The sequence below is a fragment of the Excalfactoria chinensis genome, chromosome 12 (assembly GCF_039878825.1).
Source record: "Excalfactoria chinensis isolate bCotChi1 chromosome 12, bCotChi1.hap2, whole genome shotgun sequence".
Classification (NCBI taxonomy): Eukaryota; Metazoa; Chordata; class Aves; order Galliformes; family Phasianidae; genus Excalfactoria; species Excalfactoria chinensis.
In genome coordinates, this window is record NC_092836.1 from 521,353 (window position 1) to 536,870 (window position 15,518).

The following is a 15,518-nucleotide window of genomic DNA, read 5'->3' on the forward strand; positions in this document are numbered from 1 at the left end:
ACCCCGTCACAAAACGGCGCCGTTCGGCCCGGCCGGCGCTGCGCCTCATCGACGGGACGAAGGAACGCGAACCGGAACGCGAACCGGAACGCGAACCGCTCCGCACGCACGAAGGACGCGCTGCGGCGGCCTGCCTGCCGTGCGCCACCTGCCCAGTACACGAATAACACCGAGACTAAGTGCCTTTATGGAGCTAAGAAACCTTTAATACTCCTTGATCCAGCTCTGAGCTCGAATACACTTCAATGAAATGACAAGCTGGTAATTAGTGTTTCAGCCTCTGATGAGCAGAGTAATTAGCCTGAGAAACCACAGGATGTTCAGAGGAAAGATATTCACTGAACAAGCCGTATTCCTGTAAGCAGGGCAGCATACCTACGGCAGCTTCAGTCACCTAAAAAATCCCTCATCGCCGCCCCCCTCAGCTCCAGCATCGCACAACTGTTAAATGAAACCACCCCAAGTGTCTCTGCTCCCAGTCAGAAACCACAACTGCTCTGTGAGGCAACACGGGGCATCGCCTCACCCACAGCAGCGGTACCTGGAAACAGTCATGAGGCACTACCAGCACTACGAGACACCAACAGCGCTGAGCTGGGTAACAGGTCAGAAAACAAACAGCATTTTCTCACTGGAGTATCAAACATCTTAATACATATCTGGGCAACAGTATCAACTTTAAACTTTCAGTTTGGAAAAGTTCTACAGCAAAGAGGTACTACCTCGAAACCTTTGAGATGACTAACTGGAATACTAAGACTGTCATTTTAAGATATGATTTCTATAGTTCAGGGGAAAAATAAGCTGCCAATTGGCTCCAAAAACACCTCAACATGTTTTCTACTATAAGCAGAGGAAACAAGCATTTAACTGAGAAATACAACAGACAAGGTAGAAAAGACTTAGGCAAAGGAGAGCACTGCTAACACCACTACTGACTTTCAGTTAAGGTGGCAGGGTGAAAAGCAATAATTTAAGTCAGGTTCAGAGCACACAGTACAACGGGGAGTTCTCAGGTTGGTCCCTGGTTCAATGCTCAAGTTACGCAACTCTCATTTATTGCCTTTCGCTCAGGAACTGAGACAAGCGCTTTCAGCAGCCTCCTTTACCAAGCTGCTCATCTGGAGATTCTGCAGGTGTCTGCTGTCTTCTTCCACACGGGCTATCACCAGAATGACCTTTTTTCTTCCACTCTTTCCCAGGTGCGTTTCAGAAGATACACTGCAGCATGAAGTCCCCCTACATTCACCCACACCGTGTGATTTTTGCGCCAGATGTGTCCCAGTCTCGACAAGGCCTACAACAGAAAAATAACACACAAAAAATCTACAAGAGTGGTGGCAGCTTCTTCAGAATAAGAATATAAGGATAAATTTGCTTTAGATGTTATTCCTGGCTATCGCAAATAACACCTGAATAAGGTCTAAAACCACATGAAAATGCTGCTATTTATCTCTTTAGAAACAGATCACCTGCCATAGTGAAATCAGCTTAAAGTTTTTTCCCCACAATAGATTTTCCCATGCAAATGGGTTTAATTCTAAGGTTTGACTCAGAACGTACCTTGGTGAAGCATTTCTTGTCCTGAGTAAGCAGCACAGCTCTACCTGTGCCTGGTGCGCAGATCCGCCCCATCTCCATGAGGCAGGCTGGATAGAGATCCCAGTTCTTCTTCTTTGACCCTATCCTATAACATAAATCAAGATCTCCTTTGTGAATGTCGAAAAATAGCAACTGCAGTTTTTTTCTCAGACACGGGTTGGCTCACATACGACCACTTAAACCTTCAGCTTTCACTCTTAACACAGAGCACATTAATACTTCTCAATTAGGCCCAGTTAAGTTACAAGAGAACCCTAAACCTGGTCACGTGAGCACATGCGGTGGTGACAGTCACACACAATAACCTGAATTTGTGGTCCCTCACCTTTTTCCAAAAGGCATGTCTGTCACAATGACATCCACAGAGCCAGTCCGCAACGGGAGATTGCAAATATCCCACTGAACGATGTCTAAGGGTGCACCCAAGGAAGCACTGCTACAAAAGCAAAGATATCTCAGGTATGGTTTACTGAAAATATTTCTACATTGAAGAACTCTGTAACAGCAACAAAATAATAGTGAAAAAGTCAAGAAAATCTATGCAAGACAGATCTATTCCTATAAAGCTTTATGGGAAAATAAAATCACTTGTACTGTTCTTACCTTTCCTTACTTTCATTTTTCTTTAGCAAAGAGCAGATATTGCTCGCTGCTCTCTTTACAGCTTGTGGGTTGTTATCACCAGCAATGTGGAAGCAACCAGGCCATTCCATCGCTCCCTGGGGGGAAATACTGATAAACATTAACATGAACATTGCTTGCGTTTTGAAACAAAACCTACCAAAAAAACTCCAACAGAATATGATGAAACAATCTGAAGTAGATGCTGATGATTTTCAAACTCTAACAGATATGTCACACACCTTAGGCAACTTAAAAGCTCAAAGTTCTTTTAGGTTTTGCTTCTCCCTGTTATAGCTTTGGGAAGGAAACTACAGACATTTAGTAAAAGTGTGCCTGTAGCTGTTGAGAAGTTGGCAAGATGCTTCTGTTGGTGTCTATTCAGTTACTGCCATTAAAACTTGCATGTTACTTGGTTGCAGATACTGTCGAGTTTTACTACGTTAAAAAGAAAGGAAGGGTCACCTCTATTGGTATTGCACCTGTACCACACATTGGATCGATGATGATATCCGTTGGCTGGGGATCACAGAGTCTGAGGAGCAGGAAAAAAAAGGTACTTTGAGAAAAGTCTTAAGAATGCAAATTTCTATTACTGACGGAAAACTAAACTGTTTTAATCACAGCCACTGAGCCCTTCTAACATAGCATGGGACCATTAACTGCATTTAATTAGCATTTATACACGCCAGTCCAGTGAAATTCTTTCAAGAATGTCATCACCCAGCTTTCTGAAAACTGGCTGTTTGCAGCAAGCGTTTACTTTTCTAGGCTGGGAAACATCCAGTGTTGCTACGCCTTTCTTCCCTTTTAATAGGAATCAACAAAAATGGCTTCTAAGGAAGCAGTGGGGGGAACAACACAACTAATTTGTGAAGCAGAATGACTTGTTAACTAAGAATCATATAAAACTATGTGTTGCACTGACCTAAGCATGCCATAAGCGAGAGTTGAGCGAAGAGTTGTGGGTCCGAAATGTGTGATATTTCTTCTGTGAAGACTCTCCTCAGTTAATGCAATGCCCACAACTACTTCATTGTTGTGAATATTCAGGAGAACCTAAAGAAAAACCGTCACTCAATTTCAGGAGTAACACAAGTTTCCCACAGTACATCTGGTAATGTTTCAATCGGCAGCTGTGAGTTAGACAAACAATCAGGAAACACAAGAGCACGGTCCACTGTCTTTAATGAGGACAAAGGACACACATCAGGACAGCGTGTTTTTTTTTCATGTGCACAAAGAGCACATTGTGATGCTTTATTCAGCTGGGGAGAAGCAGGGTTAAGTCCTGCAAGTCACAGCGCAGCATCTGCAAAGCAGCAACAGAAACCCCACGCCTGGTCCCATAAGCAGTGCGAATTTGGAAGGGGAAGACATCATTGCAAGAAAGGGGGTCAGCCCTTAAAAAATTTTGCAAGAAAGTCATTTCATTTTATTGCCTCTCAAAATGAAAACTTGAATGGACCTTATCTGCTGGACCTCCTTTCCCTATGTAAAGGGAAAAAACAGCGAACAACCCTTTTTGTCCCCTGTAATCATATGAGTGAATAATACAGGAGGAGGTAACAGTATAAAACCTTGTGGTGTAGCTGAGAGAGGAGATAACTTTTCAGCATGACTCAGTCACTCTGGGGCTTAGCAGTGAGTGAGAGCATTTACCATGAGTGAGAGCATGTGCAGAGCAAAGGGCAACATGGAAATGAAGAGAGGTGCCCTCACCGGGACACAAAAGAGATTACAGACAACTAAAGCACAATCAAGCAGTGGGGTGTGAGTATCTATGTAGCATGCCAGGGAAAATAATGCTTCTGAGGAAGCCACGGCTTCAGCATTACCGACTTCCCGCTCCAGGATAATCTTTTAAAGGTTATTTTGGAGCTTTCTGAGAATCAAAACTATGAATTAATTATTGAAATAGAATGATTTCCAAGGCACAAGGCAATACCTCCACATCAAAGTTAGTCATGTCAGCCTTCCACTGGAAATGCTCCTGTACAGCTCCTCCGAAGTCTCTTGCAGCCTCATTTGATGTGAAACTGTGCTTGTCTCCGGCTCTATTGCATGTAACACGGAACTTTAACACCTTCGCATCTCCTCCATCTTTCTTATCATCTCTGGCCTTTGTCTCAGCCCCAGAACTGGCATGCAGTTCATTTTTAGCCTCCGACAGTTCATTATCATCCTCCTCGTTTTGTGAGGCATCTCCTTGCATCTCTTCTCCACTCTGGCCAACAGCCTGCCCCGCTCCTGCCGTGTTTGGAGTGCAGTCCTCCTGCCCACCCGCAGCTCTGCCATCCTTTTCCTCCCCTGTGCCGTCCTGCAGCTCCTCTTTGCCTGCATTACGCTGCACATTCTGTTTTCTGCGTTTTGTCTTTTTCTTTTTTAAGCTGTTGTTCAGCTCCCAGATTTTCAAAGGATCGGCCCAAGGCAGCTTTTTAACCAGATCTTCCAAATCTTTTAAAGCATCTTCCTTTTAAAGACAAAGAAATGGTACTTCAGAGTAATTCCCTTCCTTTAAGAAAGTTTTCCTTTTTCTAAGTCGCTGAGGTTAGTCTATACGTGCAACTCACTGCACATCTAATCACAGCTTGCACTTCTTTTGTGCAATTTTTTTCCACATCTGGCAAAGACTAAGAAGTGGTATTTTACATCACAGGGTCCAGAACGAATAATCAGTTACCGTGACTATCACTACATTGAGAGATCAAGGGATATTTATTGTCCTGTGTCCAAGGGTGACACCCAAGCACACAGCTGCTCTCTCGGTTTCCCATGCAGCAAACACAACAGAAAGAATTGAGGCAGACAACATCACTACACTTCAGCTTCAAACCCAACAAAGAACTGGGACAGCACTACAAGCGTTTCAACAATCATTGCTCATGAAACACTTAAAGCACTACAACTAAAATATCACTCCAAATCCCACAACCGACTGAAAGCAATGAGAGTCACTCACCTTGGTTTCTTTAAACTGATAATCTTTGAACTCCTGAACGACGACAAACAAATTATCCACAGACCTCAGCTGATGGACCTATAGCGAGGGAGAGCAGCAGTGCTCGGTTACCATCGATTACATCTACATCCGACCCGGCGCTACGCAGCGGAGCTGATTACCACTTTACGAGCAAAGCAATAAAAGCCGGCTTGTGTTTCTTTGACTTCAGCCACCTGTGCCAGAGCACAGCAAACCCGACCGAGCCCCACAAAACCAGCCGATGCGGGCCGGCCGCCGTCCCACGGCTGACAGCAAACCGAGAGCGCTCTGCTGCCGGCGGGGCTCAGAGGAGCCACACGCACCGCGGGCGTCTGCAGCCGGCCGTGCCGCTCCCGGAGTGCCGAGGGGATCCGGGACAGGGCCGCTCACCTCGGGCAGGCTGCGGGCCGGCACCTCGAAGTAGATCTTCCCGCGGTCCCTGCTGATCCGGGATGCGGAGCCGAGCTTCTCCTGCACCTCCGCGGCCGCCATCGCCTCGAACCCGGTGGGCACGGTGGCGCCGATAACGGCCGCGCGCTCCTCGGCCGCGCCATCCCCGGCCGCCTCCGGCCCGGCCTCCTCCGCCATGCCTGAGCGCCGGCACCCGCCGCCCCCGACCGGCTTCCGCTTCCGGGACGGAGCCGCGCGGCAGCGCCCCCTGCGGTCCGGCGGTGCGGGCCATGTGCGCAGCGGGAGGGTGGAGCGCTGCTGCACGGAGCGGGGCGGGAGGCGCCTGTGTGCATCCAGAGCGGGTTAATGAGCGGCAGCACTGCACTGCACTGCACACCACAGCACACCCCTGCACTGCAGTGCACAGCGCTGCACAGCAGTGCACAGCCCAGCACTGCACAGCACAGCCTTGCACTGCACAGCACAGGGCTGTGCCGGGCCGGGCTGTGCCGCGTGCGGCCGCTTTGGCCTCTCGAGATTCAGTGCTTCGTCCGTGGCAGAGAGAGGCGCCGTGCTCGGCTGTTCGGACCGCAACTGGAGCGCGAAGTGCGGGCTCGAAACGCGTTGATAAGCGGAGCATCCAGCTGAGCCGGGCGCCGCACCTCCTGCACAGGAGCGGCCGCTGCGGGCGGCGCTGTGAGGGCTGCGCCGGCGCTGCGGGTGAGAACCGGGTAGGCGGCGAGCCGAGGAAACAGCATTGAAAGCAGCGTAAGGTGTTCAAAGACGGGGCTTAAAATGGACCGTCCGAACCGAAAGTAACTTTTTGGAGTGGTGAGTTAGTTTAGAAGGACTCAAATAAATGTAGGTCGTTGCATTTCCAGTAATGAATTGTGAAGGTACATCTGCGCCTCCCTTGCACAGAGAAACTGTGTGTGTTAAGACTTCAGAGCTGGAGAATGAATTTAGCGTGAGCTGACATTTGTCATTCAGTAACGTGCTGCATAATCCCACCCAGCATGTGGTTTTGAATGAGTTAACATTCTTTGAGCAGAGAACTGCGGCTTGTCTCAAAGAAACACCATCTGCATACAGCTGCACAACTTGAGCCTCCTGAGATGGAGACTGGTCTAAATGAGCAGGGAAGTGCAGGTGGGGCTCCTTGGAGCAGCCCTTTTTGAAAGGTAATTTTGAGGAGCTGTGGAACCTGCGAGTATTCGGGGCCATCATGGAAAACCTGCAGGACAGGAGGATCTGATGTCTGTGATGTTATCAGAAGAAATCTCCATTAAAGAAAACCTTTAAGCTGAGATAGCTGATCTTTTTCAGCATGTTTTCAGACCGTCTCGACTTTTACTTCAACCTGAGAAACATCACAATTACCAAATGTCTGCATCATAGCAGAGCCCCACGTGAGCTGCTGTTCTTCACTCCTTGTGTGTTGGTCACTCAGTCAGGAGAAAACCTCCCTGCGGTAATGGTGAGCAGCCAGCACTTCTGGGATGCCTCTTGTCCAAAGATCTCCTGGGCTTTATGTCCAGGCAGCAGCGTGTGCTGCGGGCACTCGGTGCCCTCGGGGCTCACCTGACCTTCAGTCTGAAATGGCTGAGGTTTGAGTGGAAAAGACGAGCATCCTCAGTGCTGGATGTACCGCACCTGACTGCCCTGGGAAATGGTCTGATGCTCTCATTCACTCCTGTCGGGTAGTTTGTGTAAGACTCTATAAATGATGTCTCAGGGTGAACTCAGGTGAGTACCTGAAATGTCCTTGAATGGAAGGAAACATTTCAGCCATTATGGAAATGATTCTTTAGCAGAATGGCTGAAAAGAAACCATAGTTGCAATGTAAACTGGGTAGTGGGAAAGGAAAACAAACAGATGAGAAGCACTGACTTGAGTTAGAGCCAGGACTCTCAAAGCAGTCAGCGCTGTGGTCTTTCTGGAAATGACCAGATAATGACAGCAGATGTGATTGTGTGTGGGAAAAGCGTGTTAACAGCACAGCTGCCACTGCCACCACGCTGTGTAGATCTCACCTGTGTTCAGTGCGGATCTGCTCAGCGTGGTTTATTTCCTCTGACTCAGTGCTGCGTTCAGACGAGTCCCAAACGCAGAATGTTTCCCTGCTGGCACCGCCTTGTACTTGTGTGTCACACTGCAGGGCAGAGCAGGATTATCTCTTGCCTGTGGTGACAAAACGTATCCAGATTGATGAGCAGCAGAAACACAATTTCACATATTTTCTTATGGATACGAAGCAGGTCACCCATTTATGTAGGAATAACAGCACTCCTATATTCTGCTTATCTAGTCATAACTTACTGTAAAATACAGGTGTACATTTTAGTGGAGTGAATTCATTTTTTGAATACCCTCCTTGGGTTCCCAAACAGCTTTTGAAGCTCATCTCAAGACAGTCCTTTGTTTGCTGTACTGATCACAGTCAGAAGAAACTTCAGAAATCGCCTTCTGCTCAGTTCCCGTCTGTTCCTGCATTCACAAAGCTTTCTCCCTCTGCTGAGCTTAGATCTCCATATCACAGATCATGTCAGCTTACAACCAGTGAAAAGCAATGCACTGCAGACCACCAGCGAAGCGCTCTGCATGGAACCTGCATGTGGGCAGGAAATCACTGCATTGTTTGCACGACTGTTAAAAGAAACACCAATGAAACGGATGTTCATATACTGCTCAGCGTTACTCAAGTAACTTGAGTAAGTTACTCAAGTGGGTTCCCAAGGTATTCAAGAGATTCTTAGAGACTGTTGCACAGACTTGTCCTGATGGCTGTTGGCACCCCACCGTGTGGGATGTCAGTGGTTGCTCCATTGTGTGCTGCCAATCACCTCTAGAAACAAACTGGCTGAGGGGCACTGATCCGTCTCTGTCCTTTGCTGCCCCTGTTCCTTCTGCAGTGGCACCGAAGCTGCCTGGCATCCAGCTCTGTGTATAACCATAGAGAAGAAAATAAATAAGTTTGCTCTTCCAACATAGAAAGCTTTTGAGCAGCATTGGGAGCATTTTGGTGAGCGTGGCGTGTCACGTTCTGTGTTCTGTAACCTCTGTGAGAAAGCACAGCTTGCGGAGGGCTTTGGGTGATTACCGCTTCCTCCCCACGGCTGCTCCTGCTGTGTGCCTTTCGGTTATGTTCTTAGTCCTGCTCTGCTTACTGCTGCAGGTCCCATGGGTTTAAGACAGATATGAGATCACACTGGGGGTTTTTGTAGGTGGCTGCTGAGCTGCTCTAGCGGAGGAGTGGCTCTCATAGGCACATTTATTTCTTGTGTTAGGACACCCTGCAACAGGGTCTCTGAGTAAACAGGGATGTCCGCATACCAACATTCAAAGCCCAAGGCATGCTATGCACCACTCAGTCCATCTGCTGTTGAGATCATCTTAGTGGCTGTGACGGCTCCCCTGCCTGCAGTGAGATGGAGTGGAAGTCCCTCTGCATAAATTATTGCAAAACAAACCCAGGCTGCAGTGCTGTGAGCAGAGGAGGTCGTTAAATTCCGCAGTGAATCTGCTGTGCCACTGTCAAGGCTTGCCTGTATTTGTGAGATGTTTTTCACTAATGAGGAAACTTTGTCTCCTGAGGAATTTGTAATTGAAACAGCACAGCATCGTCTGGTGGCTGCAGAGAGAAGCAGCTGCCAGTTCTGCTGGGTGAGCTGCCCTTACATCACTGGGCGCAGCTCCTCCATGGGCACCACACGTAGCTGGGACACGATCTGCTTTGGAGCTCTCTGCCTGCCCGCAGGTGGAGTTATGCTGCCTGCAGCCTTGTCTGCAGGCTCAGAGCTCATCCAGCATCCTGCCCATCTGCTGATTCTTCCCACAGGAGAGCACTGGGTCTCTGTCGGTACCAGCCCAAGTGCTGCTGGAATTGTGAGAACAATGTGCTGGTGGGTCTCCTCGGGCCCTACTGGGTGGTCTGTGTGAAACCAGGGCTCTCTTCACCCAGCCCCATGGAAAGCCTCTACAAAGCACACGCTGCACAGCTTTCTGCAGCCCACGGGCCCAGGTTGCTCCAAGCCCTAAGGAGATCTCAGAGCAGCACAAAGTGTCCCCACACCCATGCTGGATGTGCACCCATTAACATGGCAGGCTGTGGCTGCCTTGCCCCAGATGGCTCCAGCTCCATGGCATTGTGCCTTCAAGTGCCCCACGGCTACAGGCCAGGGTTGGGCGCTGCTGCTGCTTCCCCAGAGCAGGGCCTGAGCATCCCCAGCTGCGTTCACTGTGGTGTGGGAGGGCACATGTGCAATGAGATGTCGCCTCCTGCTGTGGGGCCTCCTTGGAGTGGCTTTTCAAGTCCTTCCTGCGGCTGAGGGCTTTTATGTGTGTTTCGGCTTCAGTCTGTGTTTCAAACCACATAGGCTGCATTCATATGTTTTAAATAACATGACTTGATCGGGGGACCACACACAGAAGGAAGGTCGTGGGATGAGACCATTGCCATGGGCCAACAGATAATTGAAGGAAGCAAACCTTGTGTTTCCTCCCTCCTACTTTAAGAGAGTGGTTTAATTGGAGGGAACTGTGGTAATAGGAAGCTCAAATGGAGATGTGCCTGTCCCACTTACTGCTGTTAAATTGCAGCCTCAGGCTGTTTGATGAGTTCATTGCTACAGGCTGTGTACATTCATGAAGCTGGTGTCTGTTCAGTTTGATTGAGGCAAAGTTTGAAGGCAAAATATTGTCAGCCGGTCTAATTGTAGTGATAGTGGGAGGAGAGGAGGAGGCAGCATTTCCCACAGCCTGCTGTGCAATAACAAGGAGCAGTGCTGGCTGGCATCTTTACAGCCACACCTTTACAGTTCACTGCTGGATCCCCATGGGTCCCTGCAGCTCCACTGTGGGATTTGTGCTGCTGGGGACCGCAGCCATCAGAGCCGCCTCCCCCATGTAATGGGGCACTGCAGAATTCTCCATCCTTTGCCTAATCATCTCTTGACCGCAGCTGCATGGTCTGTGGCCTCCCACAGTCCTGCCTGTCTGGCTTCCTAGCTCTGTTCAATATTTTAATTAATGGTTTGGATGGTAGAACAAAGAAAAGGCTATATTGGGCTTGTGGATAACACGTAGCTTGAAGGGACTGCAGGAGCACTGGAGGAAAGGGCTGGGATTTAACATAAGCTGCAATAGAGGATGCTGGTACGCAATGATGAGCACCAGGCATGCTCTTCTTGAGCAACAAAATGCAGCTGCAGCAGCACAAGATGCCATGGGAAGCGGGCAGAGCTGGGTGTGAGTGCAGAGCATCATGTTGGGATGCCCTGCATCACAGAGGGTGTGCAATGGTGGAGCCTGTTTGCTCCTGGGGGCTCTGGAAGGGCTGCGCTCACTTCTAGGGCTGCAAAATGCACAACTGGAAAAAGGGAGAGTGTTTAGAAGGTGAAAAGAGCGTGATCTAAAAAGCATGACTTCTAGGGGAAATTGACCAAAAATCCAACTCTTTTCTTCAAAAAATAATAATGGGAAATACACAGGGAGGTAATGCAAGGATCACAATTACCCGCCCAGCACGTACCCCCTATGTGCATCATCGCGTTTGCTGTTAGCACCTGACACGTCTGATTAGTTCCTAACTGAGAGCAAAAGGTTACTGAGGCTGCTGTGTGATGCCCTGAATGCTGATGAGCATCTGTGTAGTTTGCATTTGTGTTTCGCTGCTACCTTTCATGTGGAGCTTTGTTTTCCTCGCTGCTAATTTATTACAGGTAAATTGCAGCTTGCATATTAAAAGACCTGCCAAATATCACTCGGGGGCCAGAAGAACTCTAATAGAATTGTAGGCTCTTTTTTATGTTTTCCTTCAGAAAAGCTCTTTTCAGTTATTCTCCAGGATGAACTCTTACAATTGTAATGTTGTAACATCAGAAAAGTATTAATTTACCTGCTGTTAAACTCTCTGTGACCCTGCTATGGGGATAGTGAGACTCTGAGCCACTGCTCTGATGTCTGTCATCTTAAACCATGTTTCCCAGAGGCTGTGAGGTGCTCAGCAATCTTTCTAGCTCACATACTTCGGGCTGAGAAAAATCAGTTTCATCCTCATTTCTACAGAAGCAGACTGCTGTATTCCGAGTGGTGGCACGTGTGTGCTTTGACCTCTTTCTTCCTCTGAAGTCACTGTAATAAGCTCCCGACAGGAAAGCTGTCGGTATGGAAAAGCGGTGATTTCTCATCATAATGTTCTGTTGTTTCCAACTCAGTCATTTCTGTGGTACAAAATCAAACTGGTCCCAGGGAAGTCTGAATGGAGCACAGTGTGGCTGTGACTGCAGTGACAGGAGCCCACCTGCACCTCGTGGGGCTGTGTAACATGAGGGAACAGATACAATGCGTGCAGTGCTCCATCAGTTCCAATTCAGCTGTGCCTTTAGTGGGATGTGATTAGTACTTTATTTGTCCATGTTCATTCCTAACTCTTCAGAGTATGTGTACATGAAGAATAGCAAAAGCTATGTTAGGATTTGGGTGGTGCTGCCAGCTGTGTGCTGCTTCGCTGCTTCTTTAAAAGAAATCATGTGGAGAGAATACTCGTCTCTTGCATGTGGAAGGACCATTGGAAGAGAATAAGAAATCGGTGATGGTTTCATTGCCTCCATCCCTTCAAGGTGAGATGGAAGCAGAAAGGCAAGTGGAATTCTAAGGGTGAGAAATGGTACTAGAATGAAAAAATTCTCTTCTACATCTGGGAAGGATAAAAGCAGGAGCTGGGAAGTGATGAGGCTCACTGCCTGGCTGCTACCAGATGGGAAGAATGCAAATACACGGCTTTTGTGTTTGGCTGATTGAATGTGAATGGCTCAGTGGGCAGCGAGCAATGGGGAGAGTGGGGCTGGGGGTCCAGTTTCAGGAGGGGCTGAGTTCACTTCTCCAAAGGGTTATAAAACACAGTTCTAAACCAAACGCTCCCACCACGTGGAGCAACATGAACAACTCTGAAAACGGCCTGAAATGTTCAGTACCTTCCATCTCTTCACAGACGGAGAGCAGCTGGAAAGAACCTTTTATTCAAATCATGTGATATCTTTCTTGCTTTCTTAGGAAGCAAAACCCCAAACCCACCCAAAGGTGAATTATTTCATTCTGCTGCACACATTATGAGTCTGAACACGTCTGCTATGATGGGATTCCTCTTCTCAGCCATTGCTTCTGCAGCAACACGAGGACTTTGTGCTCTCAGCTTGCATTTTGTATTATTAACAGCTCTGAGTTCCCGCTGTGTAAATTCTGGCTTAGGCCACTCAAAATCCCAAAGGGAGTGCTCAGACTTCAGGTAAGGCTCCCCAGCCTGTGTGCTGCTCACAGCTGGGCAGTCAGAGCTGCTGCACAGCCCCACTCTGGTTCTGGAGGGAAACGTGTGCCTTTCCCCGGCCATGTTTACTGCACACTGTGGCAGTGCTGCAGACTCTGGCTCAGCTCTGCATGTGCTCTCCTCTCTCCTCTCCCTCTTCTGGTAACTTCCACATCCATCCCGACCCTGCTTGGTGCTGGTCTGTATGGATTCTTCACACGTTTAGAAACAAACCTTCTGCGTATTCTGGTTCACATGCTGTGATGAATGCCCTGTTTAAGGAAGTGTCTGTCACTACTTAACAAATTCTACAGCGCTGTTTTCTGGGGAGATGCCTTCTGGTATCTTTTTATCCTCTGGTACCATTTGACTCAGTCTGTAAAATTAACCGTGGGGAATCCAGAATTCACATGAGCCGCAGGTACCTGCCATTGAGCTGTGAAGGTGTTTTAAGTGAAGCTGGGGAAGTTGTGTGATGCCAAAAGGAACAGAGTCTGGAGAAAACTGCAGATTGAAGTGTTCTCACTGTTCTGCCAGTGTCATAATTGTTTGTTCTATATCCATGTCTACATGGCTGTTACAGACGTCTTCCATCAAGCACAGCTCACATGATGCACTGCAGCCACCCCAGTGAGTCCGGGCTGATTCAGCAGCAACACCTCAACAGGGTCAGCATCCTCCCAGTACTGCCCAGCATCAGCCCTTTGCTTGAGGGGACTTTGAGTTCATGATGGCAATTTGCTGCAAAACACTGAAGCCAGAAAATCAAGCCTTGTAAGTTTGTAATTATGCAACATGACAGATCATCAAACTCATTTTGTTATGGCCTGAGCTACCCACCCTTCTGGAGTACCAGATTTTATTTACGTGAATGTGAACGTCTGTGAGGCTTTATTTCAGAGGATATAGAAATCCCATCCATTACTCACGTGTGCTCACTGCTTCTGCAGTTTGGCTCATAGCAAGCTGTACCTGGTGCTTTGTGAGGGCTTTGTGCAGCACACATGTGATGCTGTGGCCATGCACTGGCTGGGAGGCAGTTGCAGAGCAAAGCCCCCCATGTTAGCAGCAAGACACCCGGCACACTGCCTGGGAGGGAAGTGTTGTTTGCTCAGTTGTGAGCAGCTTGTGGGCAGAACAGTTTGGGGAAGTGAGTTCTAGGAAAGCCCCACTTTTCCCAAATGTTCCCCTTTCCTTGACCAATGACCCCAATGCTGTCACGCTGTGGGGCAGCATGTGGCTGTCAGTCACTATTTCTGTGACCCAGTTTTCTTACCTGGGTACTCTGTGAGCCGAGTTGGCCTGGATGTGCAGTGACAACCGGAGGAACAGGGAGCAACACCTCTTTCCTCAGTAGAAAATGTAACTTAAATTCCAACCTGAACCACATCTATGTAAAAAGTCAGCTGTGGATCAGAGGTATTTAATGTTGTGTAGGTTAGAGCAAAAGTCTTGAATGGTTGATGCTGAGTCTCAGTAATATTGTAAACATATTTGCAGCTAAATGACTGCGACATTTTGCCTGCCTTCTCAGGCTGTCTCAAGTGTGCTTATGAAACTAATGGCATTGCTGATTTGCTCGGGAAATAGTGCTCCCTCTGTTCTGGCCCAGGTCTTGCCCATGCAGCATATTCTCTATTAGGCTGCAGCAGGCTCTGATGCTGGTGTCAGCTCAATTTCCTCCTCCTCAGTGCATGCCAAGAGCTGGATGCCAAAAGCTGGCAGGGAAACAGCTCAGAAGAACCCAGGAACGAAAGAGGACACGGGAAGGATGCCAGAGCCTAAAGAAGTGAGATAGAGGAACTGCTGGGATAGCGACTGAGAAAGAACTGCCACTCCCAGCACTGCTTCCCTCAGCCTTGTAGAAGAGAAAGGAACCATTAAAGCTAGATACAGCTTTTGTCCTTTTTCTGCAAGTATTTCTGGGCTATCTGCTTGTCTGTCTGGGGAAAAGAGATAACTAAACCCCCAGACAAACCCCATGCCAAAATGCCCTGCTTCATACATACATTTAAGTGGGAAGAGAATGAGCAGATGACCAGATGGGAAGTGAGAGCACTGCTGGTGCTGCGTGACGGCTGCAGGAGGGCCATGGGGCTGCTCGTGGCAGTGAGGTGCTGTGCAAACCTGCAGAGGTCAGGTCATGCTGCCTGCAGACAAGAGGACTCCAGTGTGCTTGTAGAGGAGCAAGGGGCTGAGGAGGCCTTCAGCCTGTGATGTGCACAGAGCTGTGGGAGCAGTCAGTGCAGCTGACTTTGTTGGTATGTGACAAGGCAGCCTGGAGCAGAGGGAAGTGGGGAATGAGAGCTGCCTGCAGTTGCAGAGCTACTTGGAGTGATATTGCTCTTAGAGAGTGAGGATGGAAAAATGAATACCCAGAGTGCAGGTAAAAGGCAGCCAGTGACAAGAATTAGATCTGGGCTTCTGTGTATGGCTTGGTGACACTAAACGTGCCGTTCAGCAACTGAGGCTGTGAGCATTGGAGAAAGTGATGCTGGCACCTGGCCCACGTGGGCTGCGGCTCTGCACTGAGCTGTGTGTGATTCCACATCCTGTCCCCTCATCTCCTCTCTCACCATGTCCCATTTGTTCTGATATCCCTTTGGTCAGAACAGGAT

At 48.5% G+C, this 15,518-nt stretch overlaps 1 protein-coding gene across 2 annotated transcripts; it reads right to left on the bottom strand.

Moving 5' to 3' along the window:
• Positions 1–182: 182 nt before the first annotated feature.
• Positions 183–5,840, bottom strand: THUMPD3 (THUMP domain 3 tRNA guanosine methyltransferase). Of its 2 annotated transcripts, none has more exons than XM_072347645.1 (9): positions 5,597–5,839; positions 5,186–5,263; positions 4,172–4,696; positions 3,152–3,282; positions 2,689–2,758; positions 2,206–2,321; positions 1,928–2,038; positions 1,564–1,687; positions 183–1,297 (listed from the first exon to the last, which is right to left on the bottom strand). In XM_072347645.1, the coding sequence occupies exons 1-9, from the start codon at positions 5,792–5,794 to the stop codon at positions 1,166–1,168; spliced, it is 1,485 nt and encodes a 494-aa protein (XP_072203746.1). In that variant the 5' UTR covers positions 5,795–5,839; the 3' UTR covers positions 183–1,165. The 2 variants fall into 2 exon arrangements, with proteins under 2 accessions (XP_072203746.1, XP_072203747.1); XM_072347646.1 differs by having other exon boundaries at positions 188–1,297; positions 1,928–2,035; positions 5,597–5,840.
• Between the last annotated feature and the right edge of the window lie 9,678 nt (positions 5,841–15,518).

Coding starts and splice junctions, on each gene's coding strand:
- THUMPD3 (XM_072347645.1), bottom strand. CDS start 5,794: ATGGCGGAGGAGGCCGGGCCGGAGGCGGCCGGGGATGGCGCGGCCGAG. Junction 1,688..1,927: donor GACATGCCTTTTGGAAAAAG/GTGAGGGACCAC, acceptor TTTATGTTATAG/GATAGGGTCAAAGAAGAAGA. Junction 1,298..1,563: donor ACAAGAAATGCTTCACCAAG/GTACGTTCTGAG, acceptor TTTCTGTTGTAG/GCCTTGTCGAGACTGGGACA.